Source organism: Stylophora pistillata, chromosome 4 (assembly GCF_964205215.1).
Source record: "Stylophora pistillata chromosome 4, jaStyPist1.2, whole genome shotgun sequence".
NCBI lineage: Eukaryota > Metazoa > Cnidaria > Anthozoa > Scleractinia > Pocilloporidae > Stylophora > Stylophora pistillata.
Window position 1 is genome coordinate 24928119 of NC_142522.1, and position 18589 is coordinate 24946707.

At 38.0% G+C, this 18589-nt stretch overlaps 1 protein-coding gene and 1 pseudogene across 6 annotated transcripts in view; one reads left to right on the plus strand and one right to left on the minus strand.

The window, feature by feature from the left end:
- LOC111332579 (LIM domain transcription factor LMO4.2) overlaps positions 1-18589 on the minus strand; it is a 34924-nt gene that overhangs the window by 8042 nt on the left and 8293 nt on the right. For 2 of the 6 annotated variants that reach the window (XM_022937980.2, XM_022937972.2), the window contains exon 2: positions 11225-11334. In XM_022937980.2, the coding sequence (XP_022793715.1) occupies positions 11225-11243 (19 nt within the window). In that variant the 5' untranslated portion in view covers positions 11244-11334. Of the gene's footprint in view, positions 1-157; positions 438-2533; positions 2565-3447; positions 3589-11224; positions 11335-11418; positions 11600-18589 lie in introns of those variants that run through there. The other 4 variants (XM_022937963.2, XM_022937943.2, XM_088756794.1 and 1 more) reach the window with 4 other exon arrangements.
- Positions 15437-17754, plus strand: LOC148733007 (uncharacterized; annotated as a pseudogene).

Sequence of the window (18589 nt, forward strand, 5' to 3'; positions counted from 1 at the left end):
GAGTGAAATAAAAGAAATAAAACGATAAACGGCTCTGTCAAATTGTGTAAATATTTAGCTACGGAGGTTGGATCCGGCGTAGCAGTCCTGACGATATCAATTCTGTTCCAAGGATTTGATTAGTTTAGCTTTTTTCCAGATCAGGTTTTGTACCTACCTTCGGAGAGCTTCTGCACTTCGTCCATATCTCTTCGCGTCGAAATTCGTTTCTTTTCTATTGAACTTGTAGCTCGGGCGAGGGGAGCGTTTTAAGAGTCACTTCAGAGTACGTTGAGGCACAATGCACGCACAAAGGTGATGATATCAAAATGGCGCCAACGATCCAAGCTGGCTTATTCTTATTCATTGGCTATTACAAGACGTTTTTAGACACTTCATTCGCAAACTGGCCTGATGACATGTCGACTGGACCCTCTACACATGGCACTTAAAACCCCTATTAATTAACAACTCGTCCGTGATATTCGTTTGCATGCAAATTAGTCAAAAGCACAACACAGCTGCGGACGGCATATATTAATGGACGAGAACAAGAACATGTTATTTGTTCGTGCTGTGGCAAATAAAATTCCCATTTCCCTCTTTAAAAAAAAACACGACGGTGAAACAAACGCTGTAGTAGAAAGATACTATGCGCTGCTATAAAATAGGCTTCTAAAAATCCTCGTTTTTGGTACAAAGTTTAAGAGAGTTTGAACGCAGAAATAGATATTCCGCAGTTTTAATTAACTTGCCATTAACCATAGTTCCGCATTGCCCTTGGTAATTTTAACCGGAACGTTGCACAAGCGCTAATTAACAAAACGTCATTAAAAACGACAACAGATCCTAAGTGCAAAAGGACACAAATGCTTTTATGTCTTATTTGAGCTTGTTTGAAAAGCTTTACAAAACTAAACTGAAGAAACAACAATAGAGATAATGGTGTTTTTACGTCCTAAAGCCTTGTTTCGGTGTTTTTCTATCCTTTTTCCAGACTACATATAATATATCTCTTGCATAAATTGATAACCTCAAGGCCATATACCTTATATATTCAATGTAAATATCATGGGAACCAAGTATCTAAAAAGCTTTTGAAAGGTCGACGCTTTCAAGATCAGTAACCGTTGCTGGAAATGGTCTAAGCATGAAAAGAGTTCCATTCCGACTGTACAATTGTCATAATAATGAACAATTTCTGTTTTTTCTCCTTTTTTCCTGCATTTTTATATTGTTTTGTCTCCGACAAGAATATGCTTGGTGGCTAATGAAAATAAATGCTACGTCCCTAAAAAAAAATCGTATCACCCGGTGGAACATAATCGGGTAGGATTATACCAACAATACGTCCACGTGAAATGATCTCAATGCGCTGCCAACAAATGTTATTTTAACCAGCCATAGCGAACAAAGAAGCGTGTTTAATGATGAATGTTACCATCGCAGCTGTTCTTGGCGATGAAAATGATGAATAATTAACTTCTCCTTAGAAATAAAATAAAAAAATTTTGAGTTACAAATGTACCGAAAATGTGCTAGAATTTTCCAAAATTTTACCGTAAAAAACGTATTTAGACAACAAAGAAGAGTTAAAGCGTCGAGATAAAGGTCCTAAGGGTTTAAAATCTGATAAGCTCATGAAATTCTTTTTTCGTGCACGTGGTTTTCGCCCATTAAGTATGATTTCGGGTAATATTTTCAAAGTAAGTGCAACTTAACTAATACAAGCTCAAAAGCACCGACTCGAATTGTTATACGCAAATGACTAAAGTATCGGCCTGATTATATTAAAAAGGTCTAAAAGTAAATTTAAGATAAGCGTAACTGAAAGTCAATACTGTAAATAGCCGAACACCAGTTTACGTTCTCTGGCTGAAAGCCCAGTTTAATTAGATTTTTTGGCGTGAAATTCAACGTATTAGGTCAGTTCAAGTATAGTTGTTTTCCTCCTCCTTTTCAGCGTAAGTTAATGATCGATTTTGCTGATGTTTGATTCTAACTTGAGAAACCAAATGTTGTGCAAGTGATGTATTTTTAGTATGAACACTTTCTGGGTTCCTCCTGCTCCGGAAATGCGTTGAATTTTTCGTAACTCTGCAAAGTTATGGAGCCAGAGAACCATCTTAGGTGTCTACGTAAATTGCTTTTATCTACCGCTTAAAAAAAATAAAAAAAGAGATAAACAAACTGATCTGTAGAAGAAAAAGTTTTTCAAGAACAAGTGTGGGTGCTAATTAGGCTTTACTACTATTCTTTCAGCTTATCTTCACCCCTAGTGGTGCGACTCTGATTTAGGAAACGAATTATGAATTAATATGTAAACAGAGATGAGTATGTTCAAATTCCTGGCTAAATGCGCGCTGCTGAATGCAGGTTATGTTAGTACTACTATGCAAATTATTGATTCGTAGTAACCAAAATTTCTTAGGATTGATGAGGGTGCTTGGTACGAATCAGATGTCAGAGCGAGAGGGTAAGAAAAAACAATAGAAGTAAAAAAAAAGAAGGAAAAACAAACACAACAAAAGCCAAAGGGTAAAAAGTGCCTTACCGCATCCGTGTGTCATAATTTACTAATCAGCAGTGTTTCCCTTTGAAATTCAATTCACGTCAGTAAACGGCACCAAATGTTACAGAATTGCAAGGAAATAAGCTTAATCTCGATCCACCGCAAGTAAGGGTGACTTTTAATCGATTATAGCAATCTCATTACGGAAATCAGTTTTGATGACGTCTCTCCTGGCCAATAGAGAACGTTGCTACTTTGACAGAAGAACAGGTTGTTATTGCTAGCAATCTCCCTTACAAGACACAAAGCAAGTTGTATTTGAGAGATTTCACATGTAGGCATTGAAATTAGAATTGGCCAAGATGTTGAAATTTATGTTCAATTGTGAGAACTCAAAGAGGAAATATGTCCATTGCTTGCCTAGCATCAATCCCGTCTGATACATAACATACAGTACTAATTTCCCTTCCGGTTGCTATACTAATACATGTTTTTCGTTTGCTAACCAGTACATATGCAGCATTGAGGCGGATTAGATTTTCTGACTCTTTTAGGTTAGTAAGCCTAGTGGATAAATTTGAGCTCAAAGATTGAAAACCGCCATGTTTTGACTCTCGCTAATTAAAGGTAAAGAGTATCACGTTGACATTTTCTGTCCACTAAATCCAAATGCACGGGAAATACCTGAAAGATTGGTCTTGAATGAGTCTTTAATAAAGGTAAATATGTGTAATCACAGAGTATTGTGAGTAAATGCATAAAACGCTCTTGTCTACAGTTTCCTGCCGCCTGTTGTAGTATTGAATACTTGTTAAGAGCTTTGACTGATCTACAATGATTTCGAGTGTGGGAATCGTGGCCATTTTCTCCAAATATACAACGGGAAATCACCAAATTGAACTGTCTTCTTAGGCACCACATGGTGCATGCCTGCATGCTAAGGCAGTCTCCCTTACCTTGATTGGTACTCCGCCGAGGACATTGCAAATGCTTGTTGTCCGTTACATCCTGAACCGAATTTGTAGCGTTCTGGTCAGCCTCAACAGTGCCTTCCTTAACGTCCATGAGTTGAAAAAAATTAATTTTCCTAATTCCGAAAAAGTCCTGTGAAGAAGTCGGCGCTCTCAAATTTGGCACAACCGACTTTTAATGAATAGTGTTGCTTCTTATATATATATATATATATATATATACATAGCCACAAATGTTATTAACCAGCAAACAATGCCCACGGGCAGTAGATACCAGAGAGTCTGTCTCTGGAGACGTGCTGCTTTCTTTCAGCTGTTTTCATCTGCTTTCAACACATGTCCGTGTGTTTGCAGCATAGCTAAGGCGCCACGATAATGAAGTATCAGATCATTTCGTGCACAAAGTTGGCGCTTTTCAGGCTGTTTTGCGGCCTGGCGCATCGTTTTTCCCGCCAGAGCCAATGGCTTTGCCATCAAATAACACTAGCGATACTTCAACGTATTCTGTTTAGTTTGATATATTTGATATAAAATTATTGATCTACACTTGGGATGAACTAAAGAAGACCCTTCATGTCCATTTGCTCAATAAATTCCTTGTCTTAAATTACGTAGAATTTAGTCTCTACTCTTATCTGATGTTGCCTAGCCCACTTACTTAATTTAGACGATGTATTTATAACGTTTCTTGATTGACACACACTCTACACCTGGCCCCGTGGGGCGGTTTCAGGATCCGTTTCGAAGCGCTTACAGCATGTGGGTTGATCATTAAAAACAGCTGTAACCTTAAATAAGAAATGATGTTGATTGTCATCTAATTTTAAAATGCCTTCGAAAATGAATCATCCTCCCTGTTTGCCATTCGAAAACATTTTGAGTTCCTTTCCTTTGTAAAAGTGAATTCGATTATTCAAAAGTAAAACATTTCCTTGAGAGTTTTCTTTTCAACAAAAGCTTACTGGCGTGGATATTTTTGTACAGAACCACGTAACTACGCCAAATTCCACCAAGAAGAAGAAATTTCATAGGGCATTTTCACTTCCGAAAAAACATCACAAAAAAGGGAATCTTTGAGAAGACATTTACGAGCTCTTTCCGCTTGACAGTCGTTACACGATGACGTAAGTGATCATAATGGCCAATCAAAATAAAGGAAATATCTCGAGGAACCAATGAGAACTCAAAGATAAATAATGTAATCCGCACGAAGAAGGTAGAGAAGGCGGATGCCAATTGGTTTAAGTTTCTCATCTGATTGGTTGAGCGTTTGACGTGAGTTTTATAAACCAATCGTAGAGCGTAATGAAGCAAACCCAAGTTATCCAGAATTCCTTTCCAAGCTCAAATAAAAATCATCTGTCTCTACTGACTTCAGGATCGAGTACATTCAGGCTTTTCACAACAAACCGTATGGGGCTTAAAATAAATTTCCCTATATTGTTAGCTTGTTCCTGTTTTTCTACGGGCTCTCGTCTCCACTGGTCAATCTTCGAAGCAAGACTCATCATCACGACACGCATTGCGCTAGAGAAATTTACACCTCCTAAGTAGTAACTGAATAACTCAATCAAAAACAAATGGCAAATTTTGAAGTTAACAGCTACTTGAACCACTTAGAGGAAGAAGCAACCGCAGTCCTAGTAAAATCTACGGCTTAATCAAACTGATCTTCATGGTGGTGTGAGAACGTTCATTTTAGTCTTCTCGACGAAAAATTCAAAATTCGGTAAATATAGTCTCGAACTAGAGGTAAAATTTACCGGCCACTTTCATTCTCCTTTTTTCCCCTTGCTTTAACGAACACTACAATAGCTAAAGAGGTTTTCACTAGCCCGAAGAGATTCCCTCACATAGACAGCATCTTGAATGAAAGCTCTCAGTTTTCGGTTTGTACTTGCAGTTTTATTTAACTCTCAAATAGCCCTCGGCCCCTACATCAAATAAGACATAAAGAGACGTTCACCTGGCCACCTTTACGGTAAAAAATCTTTTTCAAAACAAAACCTCAGACTAAGAAGAATTAAAATCTTAAAAAGTAACTGGCGACGCAAATAGAGAGTAGGAATAACGTAAAGCATCCTTCTCTGCCGAAAAAATTTTCTATCAAATGGAAATAATTTTGTTCTTTTTTCTCCTACAGTTTACTGACTTAAACAGCTACTATAGCGTGTTAAACAACTGGATGTAAGGTGGTGTTAGTTAATCTATATTTATAGAAATTTGTCAGGCTCACGTGAAACTTCCATGACACGACAAAGACAAAGACAGAAACTATAAGAACTTCAGTTCTGGTTGTTTGTTACTCTCTCTAACAGCTATGTTTTTTGAAAATAAATCATTTATAAGTGACGTCCGATATCGGACAGAAACAAGAATTTTTCAGTTTAAGGTCAACAGACTCGTAACTCGTCCGCCACAGCGATGTAACTTTTGCCTGCGTTGTCGAACAACAGTCTGTATCATCCACCGTCTATAAATTATTGTACACGATAAGAGTTAAAGCTAACTCTCGTCTGTGGGTGAGATCGCGTTTCTAACTTACGACAAACTTCTGAAATCTGAAAATAACAGGAAGAGAATAAACTTCTCATAACAACCTCTGCGCTAGCTCTTTCAACTCTAATGAGATTTTAAGCCTTTTTAATTTCTCTTTAGATAAAGGGGTGCCTTTTACTTTCTTTCTCGGAATCGTCTCTTGCAATACACAGTTATTGTTCATCAGGTAAAACTCCACTCACATCCTTCATATCTTCGTTCCTATCTAAGTAAGATTTTTCTCAACCCTCGACAGAGCTTGCTGAAGACAGGTGTTTATTATTATTTCAAGAGTATTTCAATGCTCACTGCAAGCAAATAACATGACAAATCCACGATTAAAAAGCGTCAACGAAGTGTGTTTTCACGCTTAGGTACACGTCATCAGCTGCAAACTCGTTTCCAGTCTACGGAACCATTTCAAGATCAAAATCAGAAAGCTCTGTACAAAACAGAAAACCTGTGTTTTAATTTTTTGAAATTTGTCTCCTATCGAAACTGGCTCTCGTACAAGTGATAAACTAAAACATTCACACAAAGATATTTCGTTTCCTGGGAACTTCAAATAGATGGTGTTTCTAGACAAAAACTAATTACCAACTGATACAGGCACTCTGAGCTTTTGACAAGTTGCTACTGAAAACGATTGCGCTCTATGAGTTTGTTCATTTAGGAAACAAGAGGGTGGGTCACGTGGTTTTCGGGGAAGAGGTCGTGTTGTGTTTAAGAGCTTTAAAAATAGTTTAAAAAGTTAAAACAGTTGTCTTTGCTGATAGCAAGAGGCCTGACGAAAACAAAAATAGGCTTTTCTGCTAAGGGCATGAAATCAGTGTTTGGCATCCTGTGTAACAAACAAACTTCCCACAGTTAATGAGTTGTGAATGTTTCGCATCTTAGCACCAAGTTCAGCGTGCGAAAATGTGGCTGTGAGCGATAGGATTCAAAATAAGACGGCAATATTAAAAAAAGGAGTCCCATTATGAAACTACCTTTGGACTGGAAGCAGTTGAGGCCTTTAGTACACAACACGATGAAACAAAAACACTAAGTATTTGATATGACGAAACTTGATATGATTTTCTGAAATGAGCGTAAAGCTCCTAAACAAGCACACACACAAAAGACCCGACGTTGGGAACACCAAACCGTTCTTTTATCGCGCGGTTAAATTACTTCTTTAAAAGCTTTATATGACATAGAGGGCAATCGATTCGTTTTATCTTCAGACAAAAACAATCTGGTGTTTAAGACACGAAAGCATTGCGCCTATGGACAATAGCTTTACAACGTGTTGCCCAGGTGCTGTTCTGGTCATTCACGACATAAAACGTCCGATTCAAAATTGAAAATTAAAATGTTAAAAAGCCCAAAATAATGAAAACGAAAATATGAGAGCAAACCGGTCTAGCTGGATCATATCCTATTTTCCCTTTTCATTTTGAACGTGACGCCTACAGTACCCAACGTATATCCTTGACAAAATTAAATAGATAAAAATGAACTATTTGGAGTGACTGAAATAATGCTTCACACGTTACATCTGGATAAACATAACTTAGCCGCTTTAGAGCTCTGTCGCAGAAAGATCATTCTGCTGAGCGGGATTGCTGGCCAGCTCGTTTCGAAAAAACACTCCTAGTGAAAGAAATTTTTTAACTAAGAGCGATGAAGTGAGGTGTATGACAACCAAATTGAGTGATGAAATTTATTAAAGTTTGCTAAGACCTCCCCACAAACCGAAAACTATGTAAGGAAATCCAACAATAGCGATTTACGAAAATCCCAGACCAAAACTCAGTACAGGGGAAATTGAAACTAAGACTTGCTGATAAAGTGGGCCACATTTCTTAGTTAAAATTCGATAGCACCAACTTGGAGGCTGTACGACCGCCACAATTACTTTAATTACTTTTTGGTGAGAATCTCCAAGGTATCGCTAATAAAGGCTTTACAGTCTCAAACACAAATATTTCCTGTGCAAAAAGTGAAATATAATGATCACCACAAATGATAAAGAGAATTCGATGTCAAGGTATCATGCCCCAGCTGTTTATCAAGGATAACAGATAACAGAAGAAAAAAGCAAAGTGCTTATCACAGTCTGTCCTGTCCTTCGTCTTAAGTTATCTCCAACTTTCTAACAAACGTTTGTACACACAAGCTCAATTCCTCAGCCGATAAGAGTTGGTTCCAGATCGCTTGATAACTGACGCGTCCTACCTGCGTTGTGTTAGCGACATCAGCCGAGGCGGTGCCACATATGGATCAAAAGTTGCGGTCGGAAGCTGAAACATATTTCTCCTTCAGACAGCACCGACTTTTTATTTGAATGACCAGACAAATCGATATTAACTATTTTATGGGTGTGTGAGGTTGCACTGGACTGTTGAAATAAACGCTAACTCCATATGAAAGTACCAATTTATCAGAGTGAGCATAGAAACCGTCACCCTTATCAATGACAAGTTACAGTTCATATGCAGTTGAATGCGAAAATAAAAGCTTATCGCGACAGACACAGAAAGGCAAGAAAAAAAAATGCCCTATCACTATCTTATCTAGAATGGGAAAAATAAGCAGTTTCGCGAGCTCGCCCGAACACGTACTTAAACCACAGAAGTCTTTATCAGGATGGCTGCATGTCGATCGAGAACAAACAGCGTCCTCGAAATGACGTGATTTGCTGACCACAACATTTAGTTCCTCCAACCAGTTTAACTTGTTTTTTTTTTTTTTTTCCTCGGGAGAAACTGAACTATTCACCCACTCATGTTCGCGTGACTTAACTACTAGTTTCCATTATTTTCGTTGTTAAACAGAGCGTATTTATAAACCCAATATTTACGTTACTTGATTGCGTGCAAGACTGTTCTGGCACATCCTGCGCTTGTTACACTTTGCGTGGGACCTCCATTTTGTTTATCAAATACACTACCGTCGTTTCTCGTGTTAATGATATTAATTAAACCGCTATAACTGTTTACGGCTTTTAATACTTACAGACGAACCTCTCTTCATGAAAAAAAACTCAACGGTGCGTCTTACCCAGAGACGAGAAATTTCGGTAAAAGCCAGTAAGTCTGTTGGTTACGCATATTTTCTCGTCCGATAAAAAGAATAAACCAGTATTTCTCTCTGGGACGAGACATAGTAGTTGAATAAAAGTATGTGAAATAACACATACTACTACAACTACACTTAACCGTTATCTTGACGTTGTTGCAGTTCAACAAAAAAAAGTTTAATTGCTACAAACGCTCTGATAATTGCTACACCTAAACCTTGAACTCAACAGTTTATAAAACTGTCCGTCGTGTTGCTTTGATTACAACCTTACACGGCGTTACTCAAGCTCCTACGTCAGAGTATAAAATACCTGCTAATTGAATAAACGTTGTTTTTCACTTGTTTTAACGGACCTAAAACCTTTTAGCTCAGCATGCGCCAAAGCTTTTCACTTGCTGTTTGCAGACGGACTTTGACCGTCACTTTTTTAACAAACAGTTTCCTGCGATGAGAAAATGTATCAGCTTTGACAGCTATTCCACTGATTAATCTACGCTTATTTCCCTCCGAAAAACACAATGTAAATTTCAAATAATATTTGAAACAGCGAAATCCGTTGTGTTTTTCGAGGTATTTCTGTTTTTTTTTTTTTTCTTTGATACTTAATGCAAAGATTATTCTAGGCTTAACGAAACATTCCAATTACATAGACTGGAAGTAAGCCTTCCGCCAGAACGTCTTTTATTTTGTTCTGAAAATATTTTTCCATAAATTCATTTCTGGGAAAAAATGAAGCAAACCAAAACTATTTTCCAGAAATAGTTTCATAACATTGTCACCTGCCAATGTTATATTTAAACTGTACCTACAGGGGAAAGTGTGAATCGATCTTGTGAAAAAAGGCCCGGAAATCAACGTTGAACTTGGGATTGGAAAGTACACTTGGAAAAGCACTATTGGAAGATAACGATCTGACTAGAGCTGCTTTTAGGCTAAGTGCACATTAAGGCCACGTTATAGCAGGGCCGAAAACAACGTGTTTTTAATCTAAAATACGCACTTAACTTTCGACAACTGAGAAAACAAACTTAAGTCCCTTTTAAGCCGTAAAAGCATTGCTTTTATAAACTTAGTGGAAAGTTCAATTGATGAGCGCAAACTTCCACAGATCAGTTAATGTTGTCTATACAGCATGATGAAAATTCGACACAGGTTTTATTGCATGGTGTGTTTTTATCTCTCTATTTTCTTTGTTTCGTTTGATTTCTGGATGTTTCTTTTGTATTCGATATACGAGTAATTCACCACACTGAAAACATAGCAAATATTTTTTTTAGTCCCTCCATTAGCAATGAAGATAATATTACCTTCTCTTTTACCCAGCGACACATTTTTAATCAACGTAACATTGTTATTTAAGTACACAATTGCTCGAAGCGCCCCGCCGCCTTAATCTAACATTTTTTAATATCTGCCAGTTGATAATTTCAATTTCGTGCTGTTAAAAGCGGTATTATTAATCACACAATCCTGATAAGAGAAGAAAGGAACAGAATATGTCTTGCTGACATACTAGAATAGCTTAAATGATTGCAAACGTCCTCTCGCAGTGTTCTTTCTTTCTTTTAATAAATTCTCGTCTAGTGAGGCTGCGAAGTGCCAAGGACATAGATTTCTTGAAGGCAAACAGGTATAGACTGAGGAATGCGCAAAAACGTGGGCTCTCCAAATTGCGAAGCAAAAGCAAGCACTTTTAAAAGGAATTACTTTGCTAAAAATTCCACACATGAGCAGCCACAAGCCAATCGCGCGAGTGAGTTGTTATTGAAAATGTATACAATATTAAACCTCCATGCATGTTTAATTGATCTACGGTCACAGCTCAATCAAAAAGGCTGAGTGTCGCCATCTTGTTGCTTGCTCTGATGTGGTTTTCCGGCTGGGGCCACAAAAAATGGTGACAATATGTTCAAAGAAGGAATTTTGCGACGAATCTCTGGATCAAATCAAAGCAATTCTTCCTGTAGAACGCTAAACCGATGATAAATCAATCTTACACTGACAATGGTCATTTAGGCGAGTGTAAAATTATTTCTTCAACGCTTAGATCTCAACGATCACGCGCACTGTGCATAGGAGTGTTCTCAAAACATATCTAGTTAACAATGTGACGAAATTTTAAATTTGCCTCTGTTATCGCTAAAACGCAAAGCCTTACCGTTTATTTCAGAAGACATGGCTCGTTGAACTTTCCACCGAGCACGTTTACCGCCAGAAGTGATACGTTCGTTTCAGCACTGCGGAAACAATAATGGAAGCGATTGCAACCTGCAAAGGATAGAAAGGGAGTTTCATTAACGCGAGGGCTTTGTGATATTGTCATAAACGTAGCAAACGTGTAATCTGGCTTACACAGGTTGAGCGCTGTTTCGTCTACTGGCGTTATGGCGCGTGCACTCCGCAAGAGGACCGTGACAAATTGGTACTGTTGTGTTTGCGTCGATTGTGAATTTGAGCCCTCTTGCAAAACAATCGTGCGGAGAAGTTGGGAAATTTGATAAAAGTAAAAGCTACTCTTACGTTATCAAAGATGCCCCCACAAGGAGATTAGCATAACACTAATGAAATTTTATTAAATTGAATGCAGTGTATACTATTGATTAGGCCGTGTTCCTACTTTTCAAATAGCCTTTTAATTATTTAACCGGATCTGACCACAAACCCATGTAAATTGAAATGTGCCTCGGGAGCTGTCGCTAATTACGAATACCAAAAACAATTGTTTTTCGTTTCTTTTCGAATAAAATTAAACGAAGTTTCGCGCTAACGAACAATGATCACGACGCAGTCGATTAATTTCTCTTTGAGAAGTAGTGTGTTGATTCCACGTTAGTTGAAGAATTCCTGCAATCTTTGGAGCGAACTTCGAGCTCCAAAGCAAAGAAGGCTCGCTCTCTAGCGTTCAATTACACCCCATTCTTTAATTGAAATGTATAAATAACACTTAAATCTCCTAAGAACCAAAAGTAAATATCGTATTTCTTTACACGTTCCTTCATTAGCATAGAAGCATTAAAGTTCGTCTTGACAAGAGCGATAAAAGTTGCCCAGACATTTGAGACCTTTCCACAGATTAGGAGGAGACAAAATTATCGAGCCAAACTGATAAACCGCGACGCTTTGGGCTGGATCCATTTTCTGCTGTTTAATTAATCCTGAGGAAAATAAGCCATTTACTATTTTCAGTTCTCACTTGTTAATTACCTGATGGCTAGCCAAGCTATCGCGAGTGGGGTTGAAAGGGAAATTAAAATTTTTGCTGCCTTGCTGCGGTGTGCTCATCAATCTACGCTTTCAATTACATATCGCAGATTCATGAAGATTCCTGTTTGTTTTGTTTTCCGTTTGCTGTAGCTCAATTTGCTTTTGCGTGTTCTTAACGAAGACTCAGCAATTTAGATCTTAATTGAAAAAATAAAAACGAAAAGAAGTTTGGCGTTCAGTGAAAACAGAAACACGCGGGCGCACGTTTCATTTTTCAGGTTTTACATGAAGTCACTCGCGGGCTTTCGCTGTCTCCCGCGAAAAGATTACCAAGCGCTGCATTCAATTCCCGCGAGCATCTTAATTTCGCCAGATGAAATGACGAATGAAACTTCTAATAAAACTAGATGAAAAGCTTCAAGTGTGATACTGTGAAAGCTTTTATGTCATTTAAAGAATCACACTCATTTCGTCTTTTCTGTCGGTTTAATTTAACGTTTCTGAAAGCATTCGTTGACAATTAACATCTTATGCGGACAATAACAGGCTGAACAAAATCATCAAAGAAAGAAATCATAAATGAAATCGAAAGTAAATGCGGTAAACGTGATGCCTCACTTCCTCCAGTACCGAAAGTTTATTTCAGCATGAACAAAAACGATTTTACCATCTTTGTCCCATGGTAACAGCCTGTCTGTATTAAAAGATTATTTTGTGTTTAACTGTCATTAATTAATCCATAGAGAAAAAAAAAATCCTGCTTCCCGTCAAAAAGGCTCATTTGTTGACCCATGTTTCGATCATTTCATAGTCGATGTTGTATTAATTTTCACTTTTGATGACAAGATAACATCAGATAGACAAATGCAATTTAAGTTTGGCATTTCTCAATTGGTTCGACTATTAAATGGTTTCCCAGTGACACGGCACCGCTCAAACTTGTCAATTTCTTTGAGTGCATCGTCAAAAATTCATTTCACAAATGAGAAAAAAAATATTTGGCAGGGGGTAAAGTGAAATCATATTTGCTAAAAGCACACGGAACCCTGTCGAGAAAATTTGGTCATTTATAACTTTTAACTGATAAAATTAAAAGATAGAATTTACCTTATCTCTATTTTGGGAAAAAAGGTAAAACAATTATTTTGCATTAGCGTGCTTTTATGGAAATAATGTTCCGTTATTACGAGATCACAAAAGGGAACATGCTACAATTGAAGTAATTCTTTCGATTATAAAATGCGATCTAGCTCTCGAATTAAAAAAACATCTGGAATCAGTTGATTTCGAGTGTATGATAAAGGTGGACTTCAGAGAGCCATAGCAAAAACGTCATTTTTTAAATAGAAAAATCAGACCGTGTATTGTGTAAAATTTCATTATTAAACAGTGTTATTTCATAGAAATCCGTGCAGTTGTTCGATTGGCAAAAAAAAAAAAAAAATCTGCAAAACAGTACCTGTCTCTCATAAATCTTCTTCACATAGTCTTTAAAGAGGATTTTTTTTAGCTTGTAGGTAATAGAATCACTGATTATTTGGGCCGAAGCCTTTCCAATCAGAGCGATAATTTAGGTTAGCACCTTTAGCTACTTTCCGTATCTCTATTTCAGTGCGAAAATCAGCTGAAGTCCGGAAGGAAACCATCCCGCCTTCTTCAAGCTGAAAAAAAGTCTCCTAGGATTATGAAGTATTTTGATTTAGTCTCAAGTCGAATCACTATCATTATCTACTAGGTGTAAAAAACCAGATACCTGTATATTGTAAAAAATTAAGTCACTTTCTGCGTCTGTTCGTGTTTACTAGACTTAAGAGGCAGAAACACAACAAGCATGTTAAGAAAAGATCGCATGAAATCGCTAAAAGGAAAAAAATATGTAATAGCGCACATTTACCTTCTTTCCTTATCAAATGGACTTCTCCTCTAAGCTCTAATTGCACCGAAAGTGGTTGTGAAATATTTGCGCAGTTTTATTGATGCATCTGTTGAATTGTCCTCACCGTCAAAGAATATGAGGTGAGAATGACTGATTCTCTCTGTTAAATGTATGTTCTCTTAAAAGCTATTTCTTAAAATGCAAGTAAGCTCATCAACTTGTTATTCCGTCCGTCCAGTCATCCGTCCATCCCCTTACCCAGTTAGTCACTTTCCACTTCTAACTTGCCACGGTGACTCACTAATCGTCTCGATAAAGATAAGGGAATGAGAAATGGAGTTGTGTCTTGTATCTAAACAAAGCTTCGGACACGGTAGATCTTAAAAATTTAAATAAACAAAGCTTGGAAGTATCATTCGTTCAACAGACCTCATATTAAATTCATACACGAGATAGCGGTCTCCGACAGTGCTATTCTTTGACTTTGACCCTTTCTACTCTAAGTGGCAATATAAACACCCTCCATACTCAGTATTCCCCGCACAGTTCAGCTGGTGCTGACAAGGAAAATAAGCTTAACAATCAAGAGCTTCTTTAGTTGGCGAACATTTCCTTTGTTCTCATGACTAAAATGTTCAATTCAGCAGTGGCACTAAAAGAAGAAATTATCTTACAGTCACTCTGAAAGATCAAAGGGTTGGTGCGATAAGTTCCTCAACAATCCAAGCTTGTGGGCCTCTTTGCGTCAAATAAACACAGGTGATCTCACCAACACAACTAATTTGGCTACTGCAAGAACGAAGGTGGCTGAGAGTTTATACGTGACACGCGATTAAGGCCAAAATTGATATATGACGCGTGGATTTTACAGCAAGGCGAGTGTATTCAAGAACCAGTGTGAGGCATGATTTGCTTCCTGAAGTATGAGGCCTGTACATTTTTCTCTCAGTTCGGGAAAACCTCAAGATATCCCTGAAACCTCGAACACAAGAGGATAGATTCAAAGTTTTCCCTTTTAGGTACGTGTTGCGTCAATTTTGTTTTCGCAAATTCCCCTCCCCTCTCCTTTGCTACCTCAGATACGAACAAAGAGCAAACGACACTAAATGAATGCCAAACGAAAGTGACTTGCCGTAATTAACTCTTAAACTCCCAAGATCCGATTGTTAATTCTCCCCTCAAGCTGCTACACATTTCCTTGTAAAGTAACGAGAATTTGGTGTTAGTTCAAACAACTTCAACCTGACAAGTTTGAGAATTGTCATCACCTGTTTGCTGTACAAAGTAATGATGGAAAAGTTACCTGTAAATCCTTTCTGGAAGGTAAAGTGTCAAATGCTAACGACACTGAAGCAGGCTCCAATGGATGAACCACCGGTCTACAGTGCTAAAGTAACTTACTGGTTACAGTGAGATATCGAATTTCATTCTCAGTGGATTTTCTCAAAATATGATTGAGCTAGCCCTGGTTTAAAGAAGGTACTCAAGAAAATTAAAAACAAAATTAAATTCCAGTCCTGGATAAGCGATACCCTCCTTTCGAACAAGCCGAGCCTAGTGGATGAAAAATAAGTGTTATGCTCCAGAACCAGAATATGATGGCTTACCTTTCCTCTGGACAGGGGTAACGGAGGCGCAAGGAATTAGATTCTACAGCCGAAGTGGGGACTAAGTACTAGGCCAGGAAGAAGAGTACTCTGTCAAACTCCGTCATTTTAGACGAGCCCGTGCCTGTCATTAAACCGAAAGAGGTGGACATGGCGGCTAACGGTCATTTAAAGTTCATTCTGCAAGACTGTGATACAAGGAAAGGGAAAATCCCTTACTGACCAAAAGCAATCTTATTCAAAAGCCGCTTTAGAAGGGTTTATAAGGAGCACCTTGTTGGACGCGAGAAGAGAAAATTCCTTCTTCAGGACAACGTTGATCAACAGCGGAAGCTTTTATGAGAGAACCAAGGTCGGAAAGCCAGATGAGTTCGACTTCCTCATTCAACTCGACAGTTTCTCTGGCCCTGAGAGATATCACTTTTAGAAATCCCTTGTTCTACCGTGCTGATGTTACCCGCAGACAAGTCAATTTGGGAAGACCTCTCCTCCTATTTTTCTGACTACAAATGGGATTTTGGATGGCAAATATGAGAATATCAAGACACCTTTTCATAAAATCTTCAACAAGAAAGCGAAAGGTTTTTAGGCATTCGGAATGAAAATAGTGCTGGCTCGTGAGGCTGGAAAAACTGTGCCTGCGTCACCACCATTATCAAAACATAGAACAGCATATACCCTTTTGTTCAAATGGAATGGCGGAGAACGGTAAAAAGGCTTAAGAATCAGATTAACTTAACTTTAGACGTGACTTCAACTTCAACTTTACTTTATTTAGCACTCAAGTTTTAGTTACAATATTACCATGAAAAAAAACAGGAAAGGATACATATGCCGGTAACAGTGTTCCATAGTTCGTGCATGAAGCCTAAGAAAACCGTGAGGTTATCGAGTCAGCCTCCATCGTGAGGATAAACAATCCACGTAATAAGGTTGATATTAAATTTGAAGGCCCAAGAGGAAGGGTGCTTCGTTCTCTATTTGATAAATTACTATGTTTCTATGCTGGTGCGAAAAGGAATGCACTCATTGAAGTTCAGCCAAATTTCTTTGCGGATTGTAATACCACTTTTGAAAATTTATGTCTGCTTTGCTCGCAGCAAGAATTGTTTTGCAGCACATTTGTTTCTGACGGCGGTGAACCCAAGTGCCTCAGGTTACTGAAAGTACTACGCGAGATCGTATTTCCTGATACATCTGAATTCACCGGAACCTTGTAGGAATTTTTTGCAATTTTCCATTAACTTCGCGGTTAATTGTATAAAAAAAACTGCGGCACATTTATTTCCTGAAAAAACGCCGGTGTTGTTTGAATTGCAGCTGAACCCTGAAAAGAGCAGTGGTCCGGAAACACACTTAGTGAACGCCTCCTAAATGTTCTTTGTAGTCTAGTCGATCACTTGAAAGAGAGAGAGAGACAGAAAGACAGAAAGACAGAGAGACAGAAAGACAGAAAGACAGACAGAAAGAAAGAAAGAAAGAAAGAAAGAAAGAAAGAAAGAAAGAAAGAAAGAAAGAAAGAAAGAAAGACAGAAAGACAGAAAGAAAGAAAGAAAGAAAGAAAGAAAGAAAGAAAGAAAGAAAGAAAGAAAGAAAGAAAGAAAGGAAGGAAGGAAGGAAGGAAGAAAGAAAGAAAGAAAGAAAGAAAGAAAGAAAGAAAGAAAGAAAGAAAGAAAGAAAGAAAGAAAGATCCGAAGCTTTTTCTTCGCAGATTTTTAAAACTTCCCCTTCCTCGGTTAGATTCTTTTAACGCTGCTAAAATTATTATCATTCTTCTAGATGGTTTGTATCTTTCGTCGACAACATAAATGAATATAGCTTCGAGGAATGTTTGACAAAACTGAATGAGGACTTTGTTGATAACATTTATTGCAAACACAAATTTACCATACTTCTTCCAAGTGCATTACGGCCACTTGTTACGAAGAAGTCGTCCAGGAATCCTTGAAGAAGGGATGTAAGGTAAATTCGGATGACAAGAATGTGTGCGGATGCTACTAAAAAAAAAAACTCTCAATGCCGCAACATCCTTGAGCTGCGACAAGATATGAATGTAATATCCATGATCTTAAATATAGGTCAATAGGAAATAAGCTCACTACAAATGTTCTATAAACAGATTATAATTTGGTAACACTGAGCAAAGAACAGCAAGTCTTATTCAAGGGCGTAATCTTTTTGTAATTTTCAGAGGTTATCAATGGCCCTAACCCAAATCACTCAAAGTCACCTATCACACTTAAAACCGTCAGGCGCAAAAAAGGCTAAACTGATGTTCATCTACATCTAAATTTGTATTTAACAACGCACCATGTAGAAACATCGCTAATCATTAGCCTTTGAAAATTTTGGGGTCCAATTTTCGATCAAATGTCGAAAGGTTAACCGGGATTGCATTCAGTTTTATTTCTTTTATTTTATTTATACAGGATAGCCCCTTCTGTGTAGTAAACACTGGTATCAACGGGGGTCCTGTTACCCAACCATCCCATCCCAGGGGAGGACATCCATCACACAGTAATCTCGTGCGTGGGAAATTAAAGTCTCCTGCCCCTAACCCTGCAGGAGACGGGACCTCCATTTATTCGTCCCTATTCGAGAAGACTAGAATATCTAGTTATTGATATTCTATAACTAGATATTCTAGAAAGATATTCTATAACTAGATGTTATAGAAAGGTAGCATATTCTTCTCAATTATTTTAAGACCCTGATTGTTGGTCCGGCCGGGGCTCGAACCCTCGACCTCCCGTACAACAGTCCAGCGCTCTATCCATTAAGCTAACCGGGAGACGCTGCAATATCCTCACTGTCATTGGTCTAAAAAACTCGCACC